This window comes from Pelodiscus sinensis, chromosome 16, assembly GCF_049634645.1.
Source record: "Pelodiscus sinensis isolate JC-2024 chromosome 16, ASM4963464v1, whole genome shotgun sequence".
NCBI classification, from domain to species: domain Eukaryota; kingdom Metazoa; phylum Chordata; order Testudines; family Trionychidae; genus Pelodiscus; species Pelodiscus sinensis.
The window spans coordinates 2,505,866-2,519,698 of record NC_134726.1 but is presented as its reverse complement, the minus strand read 5'-3'; the positions used below and the strand labels follow the sequence as shown (position 1 = coordinate 2,519,698).

General features: G+C 49.9%; 1 protein-coding gene across 2 annotated transcripts in view; it reads left to right on the top strand.

Moving 5' to 3' along the window:
- The window catches only part of DECR2 (2,4-dienoyl-CoA reductase 2), a 22,533-nt gene extending 8,700 nt beyond the window's left edge, over window positions 1–13,833 (top strand). Inside the window, exons 6-9 of one of the 2 annotated variants that reach the window (XM_075899077.1) lie at window positions 2,771–2,864; window positions 4,231–4,335; window positions 5,417–5,605; window positions 6,926–13,833. In XM_075899077.1, coding sequence (XP_075755192.1) covers window positions 2,771–2,864; window positions 4,231–4,335; window positions 5,417–5,605; window positions 6,926–6,960 — 423 coding nt within the window. In that variant the 3' untranslated portion in view covers window positions 6,961–13,833. Of the gene's footprint in view, window positions 1–2,770; window positions 2,865–4,230; window positions 4,336–5,416; window positions 5,635–6,925 lie in introns of both variants that reach the window. The other variant, XM_075899078.1, reaches the window with a different exon arrangement.

Here is a 13,833-nt window from a genome sequence, read left to right as displayed (position 1 = left end):
GGGAGAGGGTCTCGGATCCTAGCATGGATAAGCTATTCCTGAAATCCTTGCTTGTTACACAGCGATAAACAGTTAAGTGTGGTCTGGTGTTCAAGGGCTTGCTATTGCCAGCGACTGCTTTTGTACCAACACCACTGAAAAATCTCTTTAACCTTTTGTTACAGCACACACAACAAGGAAAGTATTAATTGTAACACTGTGCCTTAGTGCCTTTCCTTTCAGCTCCGTAGGGACTTATGGGGGGGGGGACTCTTTCTCATTTGCCAGGTGTTTGGTTGACTTATCTGGGGGTGGAAGACGGACAAAGAGAAAGGGTTAGGGTTAGATATTGTGTCGAATTCCAGTCCTGTTTCCTTTAGACATAACAAGATGCACATGTGCTTGTATCCGTTCAAAAAGCAGCTGCAAATCTCTTTTCCCTAGCCCGTCGCTGTGACCACATCACCCCTCGCTTTCCATCACTCCCCTGGGCTCCTTTTCTCCAGCATATCAAACCTAAGCTGCTTGCCTTCACTTCCAAAGGACCCCCTCACTGCCCCACCCCGCCCCCCAATCATCTCATGCAGTACTGAAAGGCTGACTCCAGCCCACACTGGACCCATGATGGCAATTTTTGTTGCCCAGTTGTTAAGCTTTCCAACAATTCCCTTTGTGCTATCTGCCAGGCTGTCCATCCTGCCTGGGAAGAGCTCCCCTTAAACATCCTAAAGGCACCTGATGGTTGTCCTCCAGGCCCCTCCTTAGAACTCTCCTTTGCTGTGACCCACACCCACACCCACACCCCCCCGACGACGACGGTTGAGGCCACTGCAGACTGTGCTGATTCATCTTGTCTCATTGGCAGCCGATGTTGGATCCCGTCTCTGTCTCTGCGTGTTGCCTGTCCGAACATGCCTGTGCTCTCAGAAGTGGTACCAAACCTTCCCCAGGCACAGCCGTTCATCTGTGTGGGTGAATGTGCTTAGGGTGACCTCTAGAAAGTGTCTGCCTGAAAAATGTGGGGGATGCATAAAGCCCTGGGAGAGGGTGGCCCTGACTTAGTGTGTCACAGGCTCTCATCATCTCCTGAGTCTCTTCAGCCCAAATCCTCCGCTTCACCTTGTGGCCTCTAATCTTCTGCCTTCTCCAGCCTCCTTTAGGGGCTTAGACCTAGAGCCAGGCTGCTGTTGCATGATATTTAGATTGTGTATTAATTGTATGGATTATTTATGAATTTCCAGAACTCCTCCTAAACGGTAAGAGCTAGGACCATCAAATCTGGTATGCAGCTTCCTCTTATCATAACTTAAAGCAAGGCCGGAGTTTGGTTGTGCGGAGAGAGCTCCAGCTCCCTCTCCCTCTCCCAGATGCATAAGGGGCTGCATAAAGCCACACAGAAAAGACAGAATCACCAGGCAGGTGAAAGGGGGCTAGGGTCATGCCCCCTTCCCATCTGGGGCTTCCCTAGCCTCAAGCCTCCCACTCCCTCCCTGGCGCAATTTAGGAAGGCTCCCCCATCGTTTTTATGCGGATATTGCTGGCTGTTCCCCTTCATCAGGAGCGAGGGGGAAATGCAAAGTTTGCTCACCCTGGGGAGCGCAGGGGGACCTGGACCTGCCCGAGCCAGGGGACATGCACCTCTCCTTTAGCTGTGTCTGCGGAGCTGCAGCGGCCACGGAGAGGCGCTTATCAGCTGGCTCCGGGCTGCTGCGGTGAGAGGGGACAGCCCCAGGACAGCCTGTAAACTGAACCCCTCCTCCCCAGCCCCGCCCCAGAACAATGATTTAAATGAGGAAAAACAAATTGAGTTAATGACCTGAGCACCACTGGGTAAATCTGTTAATTATTATAGACACTGATTTGTTACTATGGCCCCTCTTGTGGTTCTGTATCACATTTGTAATTTCTGTTTTGACCTATTATTCGGTTTGGTTTTAGCCGGTTATTTGGGTGGGTTTTTTCCAAGTTATGATGTACCTGTTAAGTTGAAGAGTATTCTTGGAAGCTCCCTTTAAACTCCATTAAAGGTTGCTTTATCTTATCACTATCTATCTAGGGCATAGGTTCCTAAACTGGAGGGCATGAAGAAATTGCCAGCCCCCCCACATCCCCCGGTCAATCCCACCCCAAGTTTTGCTGCTATTTTTTTGGAAGGGGGGCGTGAGGGTTTCTCAAAAATCGAAAAGGGGGTGTGATGCGGAAAAGTTTGGGAACCACTGGTCTAGGTGAAAGGTCCCGAATACATGCCTGTTGACTTTACTATTTAGGTGAAAGTTTCTGTGTATATGTACATTGACTTTGCTATCTATGTGAAAGGTCCCAGATACCTGTATGCTAATTTTGCCTTCGCTTAACATACAGGATGTGGGCTGTAGGTCCTTGTGTTGCAGCCGATTACTTTCATATAAACCTGTTGTATCCTATTATAATAAACAGATAATCAAGCCACAAGGAAATAAGAAATCTGTAAGAAAATAGATCTCGATAGGCAAGAAAGCAGGTTAGCTCATAGCCTACCCTGAAGATAGAATATACCAACTCTCGAGTACAGCACGAAGGAGAGCCATCCTGTTACAGATCCCAGGCTAGGAGGTGTTCAGAGAGCCAGGCAGTGATGGCTGAACCCCAAGAGTTGGACAGACAATCCCCATTCCTCACCAGACCGGTTTTGCCTTCAGGGTATTTCTCTAGTTGGTCTCTGTATTCTGACCCACATGCAGGCCCAGGCCCTCTTCCCCAACAGACGAGGTCTCTGCTCTGTTCCCTATCTAACTCCCTGTCTTGTTTATAGGACCATGGTGGGGCTATTGTTAACATCACAGCAACCTTGAGCTACAGAGGTCAGGCTCTCCAGGTGCATGCTGGGACTGCCAAGGCAGCTATAGGTACAGTAATCACATTTGACCTGTTCTGTGTCTTTTCAAGATGCCAAATCCCAGCCATCTTACTGGTTCTTTCCGAGCGTCTGATGGAAAGACTTGGTATAACTATACCGGGATCTTGCATCGTATCCCCTTGGTATGGGTAGGCTGAAGGCACAAGCTGAATGAAGCCCAGATCTCTGCGGAGCCCCTCCCCAGGCCCATGGGGGTATGCAGCCTTGATCGCTAGGTTGGCTTAACTAGTTATTTCTTCCCTTGTGCAATCTCTGTACTTGCCACTTCCCAGGAGGTGACATTGAAGAATTGTCACAGGATGATGCATTCTGGGTATCGCCAGCAAACCATGCTCTTGCAAAAGAGGAAAATAACTGAGAGGAGACTACTGAATGCTGGTTTGGCCCTGCCCCCCGCCTGCGATGGAGCCTTTGGCAGATTTGAGCCTAACAAACTCACCTCTTGGGGCCAATCCAAAGCTCACGTGAGTCAGAGAGAGCATTTCCAGAAACCACAGTGGGCTTTGGACGTGGCACTAGGTGACTTTCCAGGGTCACAATGAGCTGGGGACAGTTCTGTTTAGAAGCCAGGTCTGTGCTGACTCAGTCTAGCGGGCCACACTAGGCCACCAGTCTCCCCGGCTTGCGACATTAGTCTCATGGCCTGCAGGGCACACGCACAAATTCACACGTTGTCTGGGCAACTGCTGGATCCAGATGGCAGCAATAGAAGGCCTCCGTCAGCAGGCAGGCACAGCTCCTTGGAGCAGGTATCTGCAGAAGGCCAGCTGCTTCCAGAGTCCTGCGCAGTCTGATTCCCCCGCTTCATTCAGACGCTCAGGGCTAGTGTTCCCTGTGAGCAGGGCACGTGTGCAGCTGCCCGGGAGAGATTCAGATGCTGCCCAGCTGATTAGCAGAGCACCCCCAGCTGTGTTCTTGTTTCTCCTGGTAGTGCACACTTGCACATGCCTCCATGAACATACAATTATTCCACACATGGATGGAAAAGATTAGAGAGAACATTGCTCAGCACCCGTCACCTTCCTAATTTCCTTCACCCTACAAGTAATGCTCAGTCCTGACTTGCAACAGCCCTGCTATTCCTACCTGTCCTCTCTCCTCACCTCCAGCCCTCCGCTATTCCAGTTCTGGACACACACTCCCCTCCACAGCTCTGCCTAAGCTCCTTGGTCCTGGCACACAAGATCCCCTGCTAGTCAATCCTGATCACTATTCCTCCTTTGTTCTTCAGACCTGCACCCCCACACATGGCCCTGCCAGTGCCTTGGGCTCCGACTGGCCCTCTCTGTTGGTCTGAAATCCCTTCACTGTTGTGGCTCTGTTCTTCATTCTGCTTTTCTTGTCCTTCCTCCCAGATGCAATGACCAGGCACCTGGCAGTGGAGTGGGGGCCCAACAACATCCGGGTCAACAGCCTGGCTCCAGGCCCCATTGCAGGCACGGAGGGATACCGGCGGCTCGGTAAGAGCTCCCTGAGAAGTCTCAGGTGGAGGCTTCGGAGAGCATGGGCTTTCTCTGATGAGCACAGCTGTGAGTGTGCGAGGCAGAGGGGATCTGGATGGTGTCCGAATGCTGCCTCTGCCTTACCAGTGTCTCCTTGCGAGTGGCTAGTGTGTGTCCTGATGCGCACTGGTCCCCTCTTGTGGTGAAGCTGGGTGGGGACTTTGTACCACCTTGTTAATTATCCCTTTGGCCACAGGAGCGAGTATTGGTCCCTCTGATTAACCACTGAGCTTCTTGCCCTTGACACTGCACAGAGGCTTGTTTCTTGCACTCCGTGGGTATGTCTAGACTGCGTTCTCTGTCGCCAGAGGGATAATTAGGCATACCGAAATTGCTAACGAAGCGGGGATTTAAATATCCCGCGCTTCATTAGCATAAAAATGGCCGTGCTTTTTGTCACCACGGAGCTTTGGCGACAAAAAGCAGCAGTCTAGACGCGGCTCTGTCGCTCACTAAAGCCTTTGACGACAGATCCCGTTTACTCGAGGCATACGGGATCTGTCGCCAAAGGCTTTAGTGAGCAACAGCACCACGTCTAGACTGCCGCTTTTCATCGCCAAAGCTCCGTGGTGACAAAAAGCGGCGACCATTTTTATGCTAATGAAGCGCGGGATATTTAAATCCCCGCTTCAGTAGCAATTTCGGTATGCCTAATTTACATCCCTCTGGCGACAGAGGATGTAGTCCAGACAGGTGTGGTCCCGCAGCATCTCAAACACTCACACGTGATCTTGCACTGCCTGCTGTCTTATCCTGGGGGACAGTCACCTCCTGAGCAGAGAGCCCACTGGTAGAACTCATTCCTGCTCTTCAGCCTCATTCTTCCCTGGCTCACTCACCTCCCTTTGCCCATGGGCAGATCCTTGTGTGCGTTTCAGCATTTGCTCCAGTTTCTTAGTGTGGTTCCCATCACTGTAGCGTCTGGGTTTGTTGGACTATTGAACAGTGCCGGTGGGTGGCAGGACTTCACCCTGAGTGTGAGGACAGGCCCCCAATGGATAAACAGCCCAAGGGCCTTAGCTTGTTGTTCTCTCTCTAGGTGGTGCTCATGCAGAAGCCGGCAGCTACTTCACTACAGTGCCCCTGCAGAGGGCTGGGAATAAGACCGAGATTGCCCACAGCGTGCTGTTCTTGGCGAGCCCCTTGGCTTCCTATGTGACTGGAACAACCCTGGTGGTGGATGGGGGCAGCTGGCTGACCTCCCCTAACAACTTCCCCGGGCTGTTGGGTATTGCATCACACTCTGCTAAGCTCTAGGTGACTTGTATTTTCCCCTCGTGGGACTAGATACCCTGTCCGGGCCTGAGGCCTGAAACAGTCCTGCTCTGCTGCAAGCAACCCAGTGATACTGGCGCAGGCAGGTGTCGGGCACGGTGCTCTCCGGTCCCAGGCATTTGGGGTCACCACACGCTTGGCAGCCCTGGACTGTCTGCCTGGCAGGGGCTGTGTTGCAGTGGTCACAGTGGACCCCAAGCTGCCTGTTAGTCACGCTGCTTTGTCAGCATTGCTCATCGGATTAATAGCTGCCCTGGTGCTGAAGTTGGATGGGGTGCGTCACATTGCAGAAGAGCCTCTGCCTTTCCCATGCAGACTTTCCAAAATCAGCAGTGGGAAATACCATGAGCTTCGCTGGGTCCCGTGCAGATTTTTCGTAGCCCGTGGCCGTGTGTGCATTTGGCTCCCAGGCATGTGGGGAGCAGAACTTGCTCTCCAAAGGTCCTGACGGTTCTGGGATACTTCCCCTGCCCACATAGTCCTAGTTGCTGGCCCTTGCTGAGGAAAATCAGTGGCACCAAATGTGGAGCTTCCTGGATAGGCCTCTTGGGAGAAGTCCTCATGTGTAGTTGGGGAACACAAATGGGTGATTATTAAACCTTCAGTCTCTCACATGCTTAGCTCCATTTCCCAGTCTCCTTCCCCAAAGCCCACACGCGAGGAATTCCAGGCCAGCTGCTTTAGTGTGGGCAGCATTAGAGAGTGTGTGCGCCAGAGGGTGCACAATGAAGAATCTGCCCCCAGATGTTCAGAGAAGGCAAGCCACAAACAGAACTCCAGAGAAAAGCCACATGGTGTAGACACAAACTGGAGGGGCTGGTGCATGCTTGCCCACTGAGTGGGGTGGGTCGTTGGCAGAGGGAATTAAACATGGGGTCCCTGGATTTTTCTGCCTGAGCAAAGGCCAAGCTCTGTTTGCCAATGCTGACCTGGGCTCATCATCCACTACAGTATATGCTGGGCGGGGGGAGCCCCACGCCGAGTGAGCTGCCCACCTTCACAGAATGCCCCAGAACTCTTAGTTACAGCTGGATTTGGTGACCACAGCTCACCTGATTCAGAGCTGGGATTTGAAACTCGGTCTGCCATGTCCCGGCCAATGATCAGCAGGCTGCAGAGTCAGTCTTGCTCTGGCAACAAGCTACTGATGTTTGCATGAAGGGGCTCCCTTTCCCCCAATCTCCCAGTGTTCTTGTTGAACCTTGCCTCGATCTAGGCCAGTCCATGATAGATTTTGTGTCGGTTTCATTCCGGGAATTCATTTGTCCTACAGATCATTGGGCCATGGAAGCGAAGAAAGGCGAATGATGGACAACCGGGGACTAACAGGACACTGAGCAAACACTACAGGCACAGGGTCAGAGGTGACAGCCATGACCTCTGTCCATCAGCTGTTGGGATGGCCTTGCCCAGGACAGAAGTGAAAATGGCCAAGTTGAAGATTCAGTGCATGTCTTGGTGGGGGAGGCTACTGGAGTCTTGTCCAGAGGGGAGCTGGGCCTATGTTTGCTCCTGATTTTACATATTGAAGCCGGTCTGTGTGGGGCAGGCAGGTTTTTGGAGTTGTGCTCCCCTTCACTTCGCTGTTTTCATTCCTGTTACACCAAGCCTGTTACGTGTCTGCTGAGTTGTCTTGAGAGCAGCCCTGCCACCCCTCTGTTCCAATTCCCAGTAGATTCTTCTCAGCTTTAACCTGTATACTGTCAATATCTCTCCACCTCCCTGGCAGGTAAGTTCATCTGAGCGACGTTCTCTGTAGACGGGTGTTCCAGGCAGCCAGAGGGTTATGCAGCATGTCGCCCTTCCCTGTTGCCGACTCAGTTCACTCCCATTCCAGCAGGATCTGTTCCGGAAACTTACTGCCAGCTTGCAGCTGGATCTCTCTGTGGTGCATGCCACCGGGGCCAACCCTGAATTTCCATTCCTTTCCTGCTCCTAGATGGGCTAGTGAGCACAGACAGGAATCAATATTTCCAGCACTAAACATCACCTACAGCAAGTTGCAGATGGCCACTACCCACTGAAAGAAGCACACACCTTGTTGCCGCTTGGGAGCCAGAACACCAGAATTTCATAGAATCATAGGACTGGAAGGGACCTCAAGAGGTCATCGAGTCCAGCCCCCCGCCCTCAAGGCAGGACCAAGCTCCGTCTACAGTTTGAGTTGTGGATCAGCACCCAAGGAAAATGGAAGCTTTTGAAGGAGAGGCCCAGGTGAGGTTTCTTTGCTTGCCTGTTGTGGGTCTTTGGCAGCAGCCCATGTGCCCCTGTAATACATCAGCACTTCTGGGTGCTGATCTAGCAATGGGCTGCATCCCGCAGAATGTTCAGCTCTAAAACGTACCATTTCTTCTCTGGTCACCCCAAATCTTCCCTAATGCCCAGAATCAGAGGCAAGTTTGAAGCCAGTATATCCATGTATCTCCTGCAGCTGATCCCGTCTCCAGTAGCTTTATGCCCAGATCCAAAAAGCAAGTTAGGCTCTGAACTTCCACAGAAATCAACAGAAGTTGGGAACCTAAATACCTTTATGTTCCTACGCCCTGATCCCCTTGTGCCTCAGTTTCTCTGGAAAATGGGGAGCAATGGGAGTAGGCTACCTCTCTGGGGTAGTGTGAGGTTTACAACCAGCCTGTAAAGAACTTTAAAGAAGAAATCATCTGAGTCAGGAGTGGGCAGTAAGCAAACTGCGGGCTGGGTGCACCCTACTGAATTGTCCAGCCCATGGGCTACTTATGGCCCACCCTTGATCTAAGTGCTGAGTGCTACCGTTCTCCTAGGCTTGGGTCCCAGCTTCTCAAGTTTCCGCCTGATACAGCAGATGTGCAGTGGGCTGGTGTACTGTATGGAATGCTAGGAACTGGAGGGGTGAAATGTCCAGAATTGATGTTGCGCGTTTGTGTTGCTGTTCTCTTTGACTTGGCATCAGCTAGCAGGATTCTGAGGCCCTGAAGTCAGACCAGCTTGTGGTGCACTCAGATCCTTACCAAAACTGGTCGTACGAGCCTTTATTGCTGCCGACTGGTGTATATGGAAAGCCAGCCTTGCCGCCTGTGGTTCTGAGAGGCAGAACCTGGTCCACACTGGGCAGGGGAGTCTTGCTGGCATTGTCTTTGGTAAAGGACTGAACAGAGCTAGGGAACTTTCTCCCTAACATTTGTGCCGATTTGATCAGACGCCACTCTCTGCCATGGAACAGCTGTTTTGCAGCGTTCAGAGGCTCTGGGGGGAAGGGGGGAAGTAAGGATGTGGCAAGTTCAGGGGAGGGGATGAAAAAGGGGTGGAGGCTTGAGAGGCGGGGTGGAAGGAGGTGGAGCAGGGCCTGCAGAGTGTGTGTGTGGGGGGGGGGGGGGGAATGTCACGTACCCTCCCAGCTAAAGCAGAAGTTGGTGCCTACAATTACAACAGTCTTGTCTCTTCTGTGTGGCTGCCTACAGCACAACCCTTTGGTAAATCCAGGGCTGGATTTTGGTGCCCAGCAGAACTAGATCCTTTCTTAACAGACAAATCCGCAGATCCTCCGCTGCACAGTGCGAGCTAGCACTGTACCACCGATTAAGCAACATGCTATGCACCAAGGGCGTGAGGGACTCTGCGAAAGGCTCCAGCAGGTGCATGGCAGCCTCTGGGCGCTTAGGAATAACTTCTCATCCGTTTCTAGTTTTGTAAAAGCTTGTTTCAGAAGATTCCGTTTCTCACTTGATTGTGGTTTTGCTGATTAATCCTCTGAGTTAACACTAAAGAAAGAACCCTCTCTGAGCTGTTGTGTGTTTGCCCGCCAGGGTCTTTTATTCTGCAAACCAACCTCTGCCTCCAGTCAGTGTGGGTTTGAAAAGACATGGTGCATCTTCATTTCCTCTCATGTGCTTAATAGCTCTTAGAGCAGCAGCCATTGGAGTTACAAGATCCAGGCCGCTCTTGGAGTGGAGCAGGTGACAAGCTTTGTGTGTGGGCCCAGGGCTCTGGAGCCAACCAGTTTGCTGCATTCAGAGCTAATGAAAACAAGACCAACAGGCTCCTTGGTGTAGCGGTGTTCTTCCTGCACCGCAAAGGATGGAGATCTGCCTTTTTCACCATGAGGGCCTGATCCAAAGCCCAGTGGCTGTGTAGAGAGGGTAATCGTAAAGCCAGAAGTGTTGCTTGAACACTTGTGAAAAACTGTGGGGTTTATAGTCGGTAGGATGGCCAGAGCTCTGCAGAGTGTGCATACACACCCATAAGAGAGGGTCTCTGGCTTTTCCGAGTCAATCTGCTATATATTAGCTAAAAGAGGTCATGTTACAAATACTTTCCCCTGAATACATGGGGGTTGCATAGTGGAGTCCCATGAGGCTTTGGGGCATTACCCCATTGGCTTCAGTAGTCTCAGCAATTGCCTCTCGCCTATCTGGCCAGGGATCTCAAACTCTGGCTGCCTCGGCGAAGGCCCCCATTATTGAGGAGCTGAGTCCAGAATCTCCTGCTGCCCTTGCTTGGGTCTGAGATCTAGTCCTTTGTGTCACCGGCATCCAGCCTTGGTACAGTGCTATCCTGCACTTGATCTAGAACTGCCTCTTGCTGCAAGATGCTCTCCTGTATCAGCCATGCCCGGTTACAAATGCACATCTGCCCTTTAGGCCTCTGGATTCTTCCGGTGAGAGAAACTTGGGACATAACCGTGGGGGAGAAAGCAATCAAATCAGCCACTTCATGCAGCAAATACAGGGGGCTGCAAAGTAAACTGCGCAGCAGAGCAGGTCTGAGGGAAGCCCCATGCAAACCATGACATCCAAAGCTGACTGGTGGCTGAACTGACCCGGAACAGGCACACAAATTAGACATGAAATATTTGAAAAATGCAGACAATTGGCCACTAGAGTCCCAGTTTGCAAGAAGACATCTCTGAGCGGGCCTGAAGAAGCAGCAGGATTTAGTGTTCTAGGAATAGAACTAGGGGACAGGTCTCTAAACATCAGTTGTCAATGGGAATGAGAATAACAACTGATGCCTTAGTACAGACCCTTGGTAATCTCCAGCTGGAGCGCAGACTGTTCTCCAGAGTGCAGCAGGGAGCTACCGGCTCATTAAGACGTGGTTACGACCCTCACAGGACTTCTGCCAGGAAGCTCCAGGCTCCGTCCTGCTGCTGTTATTGTCAATGGGAATTTTGCTGTTGACTTCAGTGAGAGCGTTGAGTTCCAACTATGCTCCCCTTGCAGCTCTATGCACGCACAGTGGTGTACTCTCCTCCACTCTTAAATGGGTCCTTTGCTCATTCAGCGGCAGAATCTTTCTGTGCTGGATCCCCCAGACGGCTAATAAGGCCGTGCCATTGTCAGCTCTCTTGTGGTGGAGCTGAGCAAGAGGAGTGGCTGTTTGGCAGTGTGAGTACTGTGGCGTGTCTATAAACGGAGCACATGTCTGGCCCCAGCATTAGAGCTAATCCTGCTTTTGGGAACATAAGTGCCTGTAGTGCCAGATTCTTTGGTAAGGCAAGAGGCTGATGCCCAGGTCTTGGATAATGCTCCTGCATTCTGACTTCTCACTTGTAGACACAGGCATTTCAGTTCTTGAAACAGCCGTGATGTCCACAGCTGCTCTGCTCTCCGGTGCTGTCTAGTGGTGCCTTTCTAAATTTCAATTAAGTTTGAAAGCTGCCATCAAGCTGGGCTTGAAATGGCTTGTCAAAATTGATTTCTCCAGGGAGCTAAGAAAGTAATGACCCAAATTTCCATTCCTTGGTGGAAGATGCAGTGATGCACTGTCAGCTGCATCTTCGCTGCATGTTCTGTCAGAGTGCTTCATTCGGAGACTGCTCTGATTTTTAACCAACATTATTTTCGCACAGCACAGGAAGCTGTGGGCGATGACTGGAAGAAAGAAGTGATGTGCTGGTGAAAGGTCAGCTATTCGGAGGTCTCAGTGTGTATGTAGCTGTCATGGGAATTTTCCTTTCATGGATTGAGAACTGGTTAAAAGATAGGAAACCAAATGGTCCATTTTCAGAATGGAGAGAAGTAACTGGTGGTGTCCCCTAAGAGTCTGTACTAGGACCATCCTGTTCAACATATTCATAAATGATTTGGAGAAAGGGGTAAACCATGAGGTGGAAAAATTTGCTGATATAAAACTGCTCAAGATTGTGAAGAGCTCAAAAGGGATCTCACCAAACTAGATGACTGGGCGACAAAATGGCAGATGAATTTTAATGTTGATAGATGTAAAATAACGCACATTAGAAAACATAATCCCAACTATATGTATAAAATGATGGGGACTAAATTAGCTATTACCACTTGAGAGATCTTGAAGTCATTGTGGGTAGTTCTCTGAAAACATCCACTCAATGTGCAGCAGCAGTCAAAAAGCAAACAGAATATTAGGAATTATTATAAAAGGGATAGAGAACAAGACAGATTATATGTTATTGCCTCTGTGTAAATCCACGGTATGCCCACATCTTGAATACTACATGCAGATGTGGTCATCTCATTTCAAAAATACATATCTTGGCACCCATGCTTTTTTGCAAAGAAAAAGGTGCTGGTACTCTGGGGGGAAAGCTGTTGAGGAAAAAAAAAGCCACTCTGGGGCCAAAATACCATTGCGACTGCTTTAAGAGCTGTGTGTCCCAACCCGGCTTCTGTTGGGAGCCCAGCCCAGGAAAAGAGGTGCTGATATACCTGAGGGGATTGCCATTCATGTATGTTATGTGGGGAAAATAGGTGCCGGTATGCTGTCCCAGTGCGTACCATCACAAAAAAGCACTGCTTGGCACTGGAAAAAGTTCAGAAATGGGCAACAGAAATTAAGGGTATGGAACAACTGCCACACAAGGAGAGATTAATAAGCCTGGGACTTTTCAGCTTGAAAAAAGATGACCAAGGAGGACATGATAGAGGTCTATAAAATCATGACTGGTGTGGAAAAAGTGACTAAAGAAGAATTATTTACTCCTTCCCATAACACAAGAACTAGGGGTCACCAAGTGAAATTCATAGGTAGCAGGTTTAAAACAAATCAAAAGGAAGTACTTTACACAATGCACATCAACCTGTGGGACTCCTTGCTGGAGGATGTTGTGAAGGCCAAAGCTATTATAGGGTTAAAAAAAAGCTAGATGGGCAGAATGGTGTGCCTAGTCTCTGTCAGAAGCTAGGACCGGGAGACAGAGGATGGATCACTTGATAATTACCTGTTTTGTTCATTCCCCTGGGGCACCTGGCATTGACCACTGTCAGCAGACAGGCTACTGGGCTAGATGGACTTTTGGTCTGACCCAGTCTGGTTGTTCTTGTGTAGTGGAGAGAGATGGGACTGTCTCATTTGCTGAATAATTTAAATCCACTTCACTCTCATTAAGTTTTCTTGACTGTTCTGGATTGTTTTGTTGTTGTCCTCAGCTGAGGCGCCTCCCCCTCTGGTCAAACCCCCTTGTTCCGGAGCTCTTGGCTGGACAAAGAAATTCGTAGATTCATAGCATGTACATTCAGATGAGACCGTTAGATCTTCTAATCTCACCGCCTGTAAATCACAGGCCATTACATTTCATTGTTTCCCCTGAAATGAGCCTGATAACTTTGTAATTGAGATGTAGCCGTGTCAGTCTGGTCTTGCTGAAACAATAGACAGGACTATGCAGCACTTTAAAGACTAACTAATAAACCATCTTGTTAGTCTTTAAAGTGCTGCATAGTCCCGTCTTGTGATAACTTTGTATTTTCCCCAAATCATGTATGAATATGTTGAACAGGATTGGCCCCAGTATGGACCCCTGGAGGACACCACTGATTCCTTCTCTCCATTCTGAAAACTGACCATTTATTCCAACCTTTTGTTTCCTGTCTTTTAACAAGTTATCAATCCATGAGAGGAAAATTCACTCATCCCATGACTACTCCATTCATCTGAAGAAGTGGGCTATGCCCACAAAAGCTCATGATATTATCTACATGTTTTGTTAGTCTTTAAGGTGCTGCTAGACCATTTGTTGTTTTTTAACTTGTGTTTAACCAGCCTTGAATTGAAGACACCAGGAGATGGAGAATCCACCACTTCCCCTGTGAGTTTGTTCCAGTGTTTAATCACCCTTGCTTTAAAATGTGTGCCTTATTTCCAATTTGGATCTGTCTGCCCTCTGTGTCCAGCTACGCATTCTTGTTCTGCCTTTCTGGCTAGATTAAAGAGTCCGTTATTACCCAG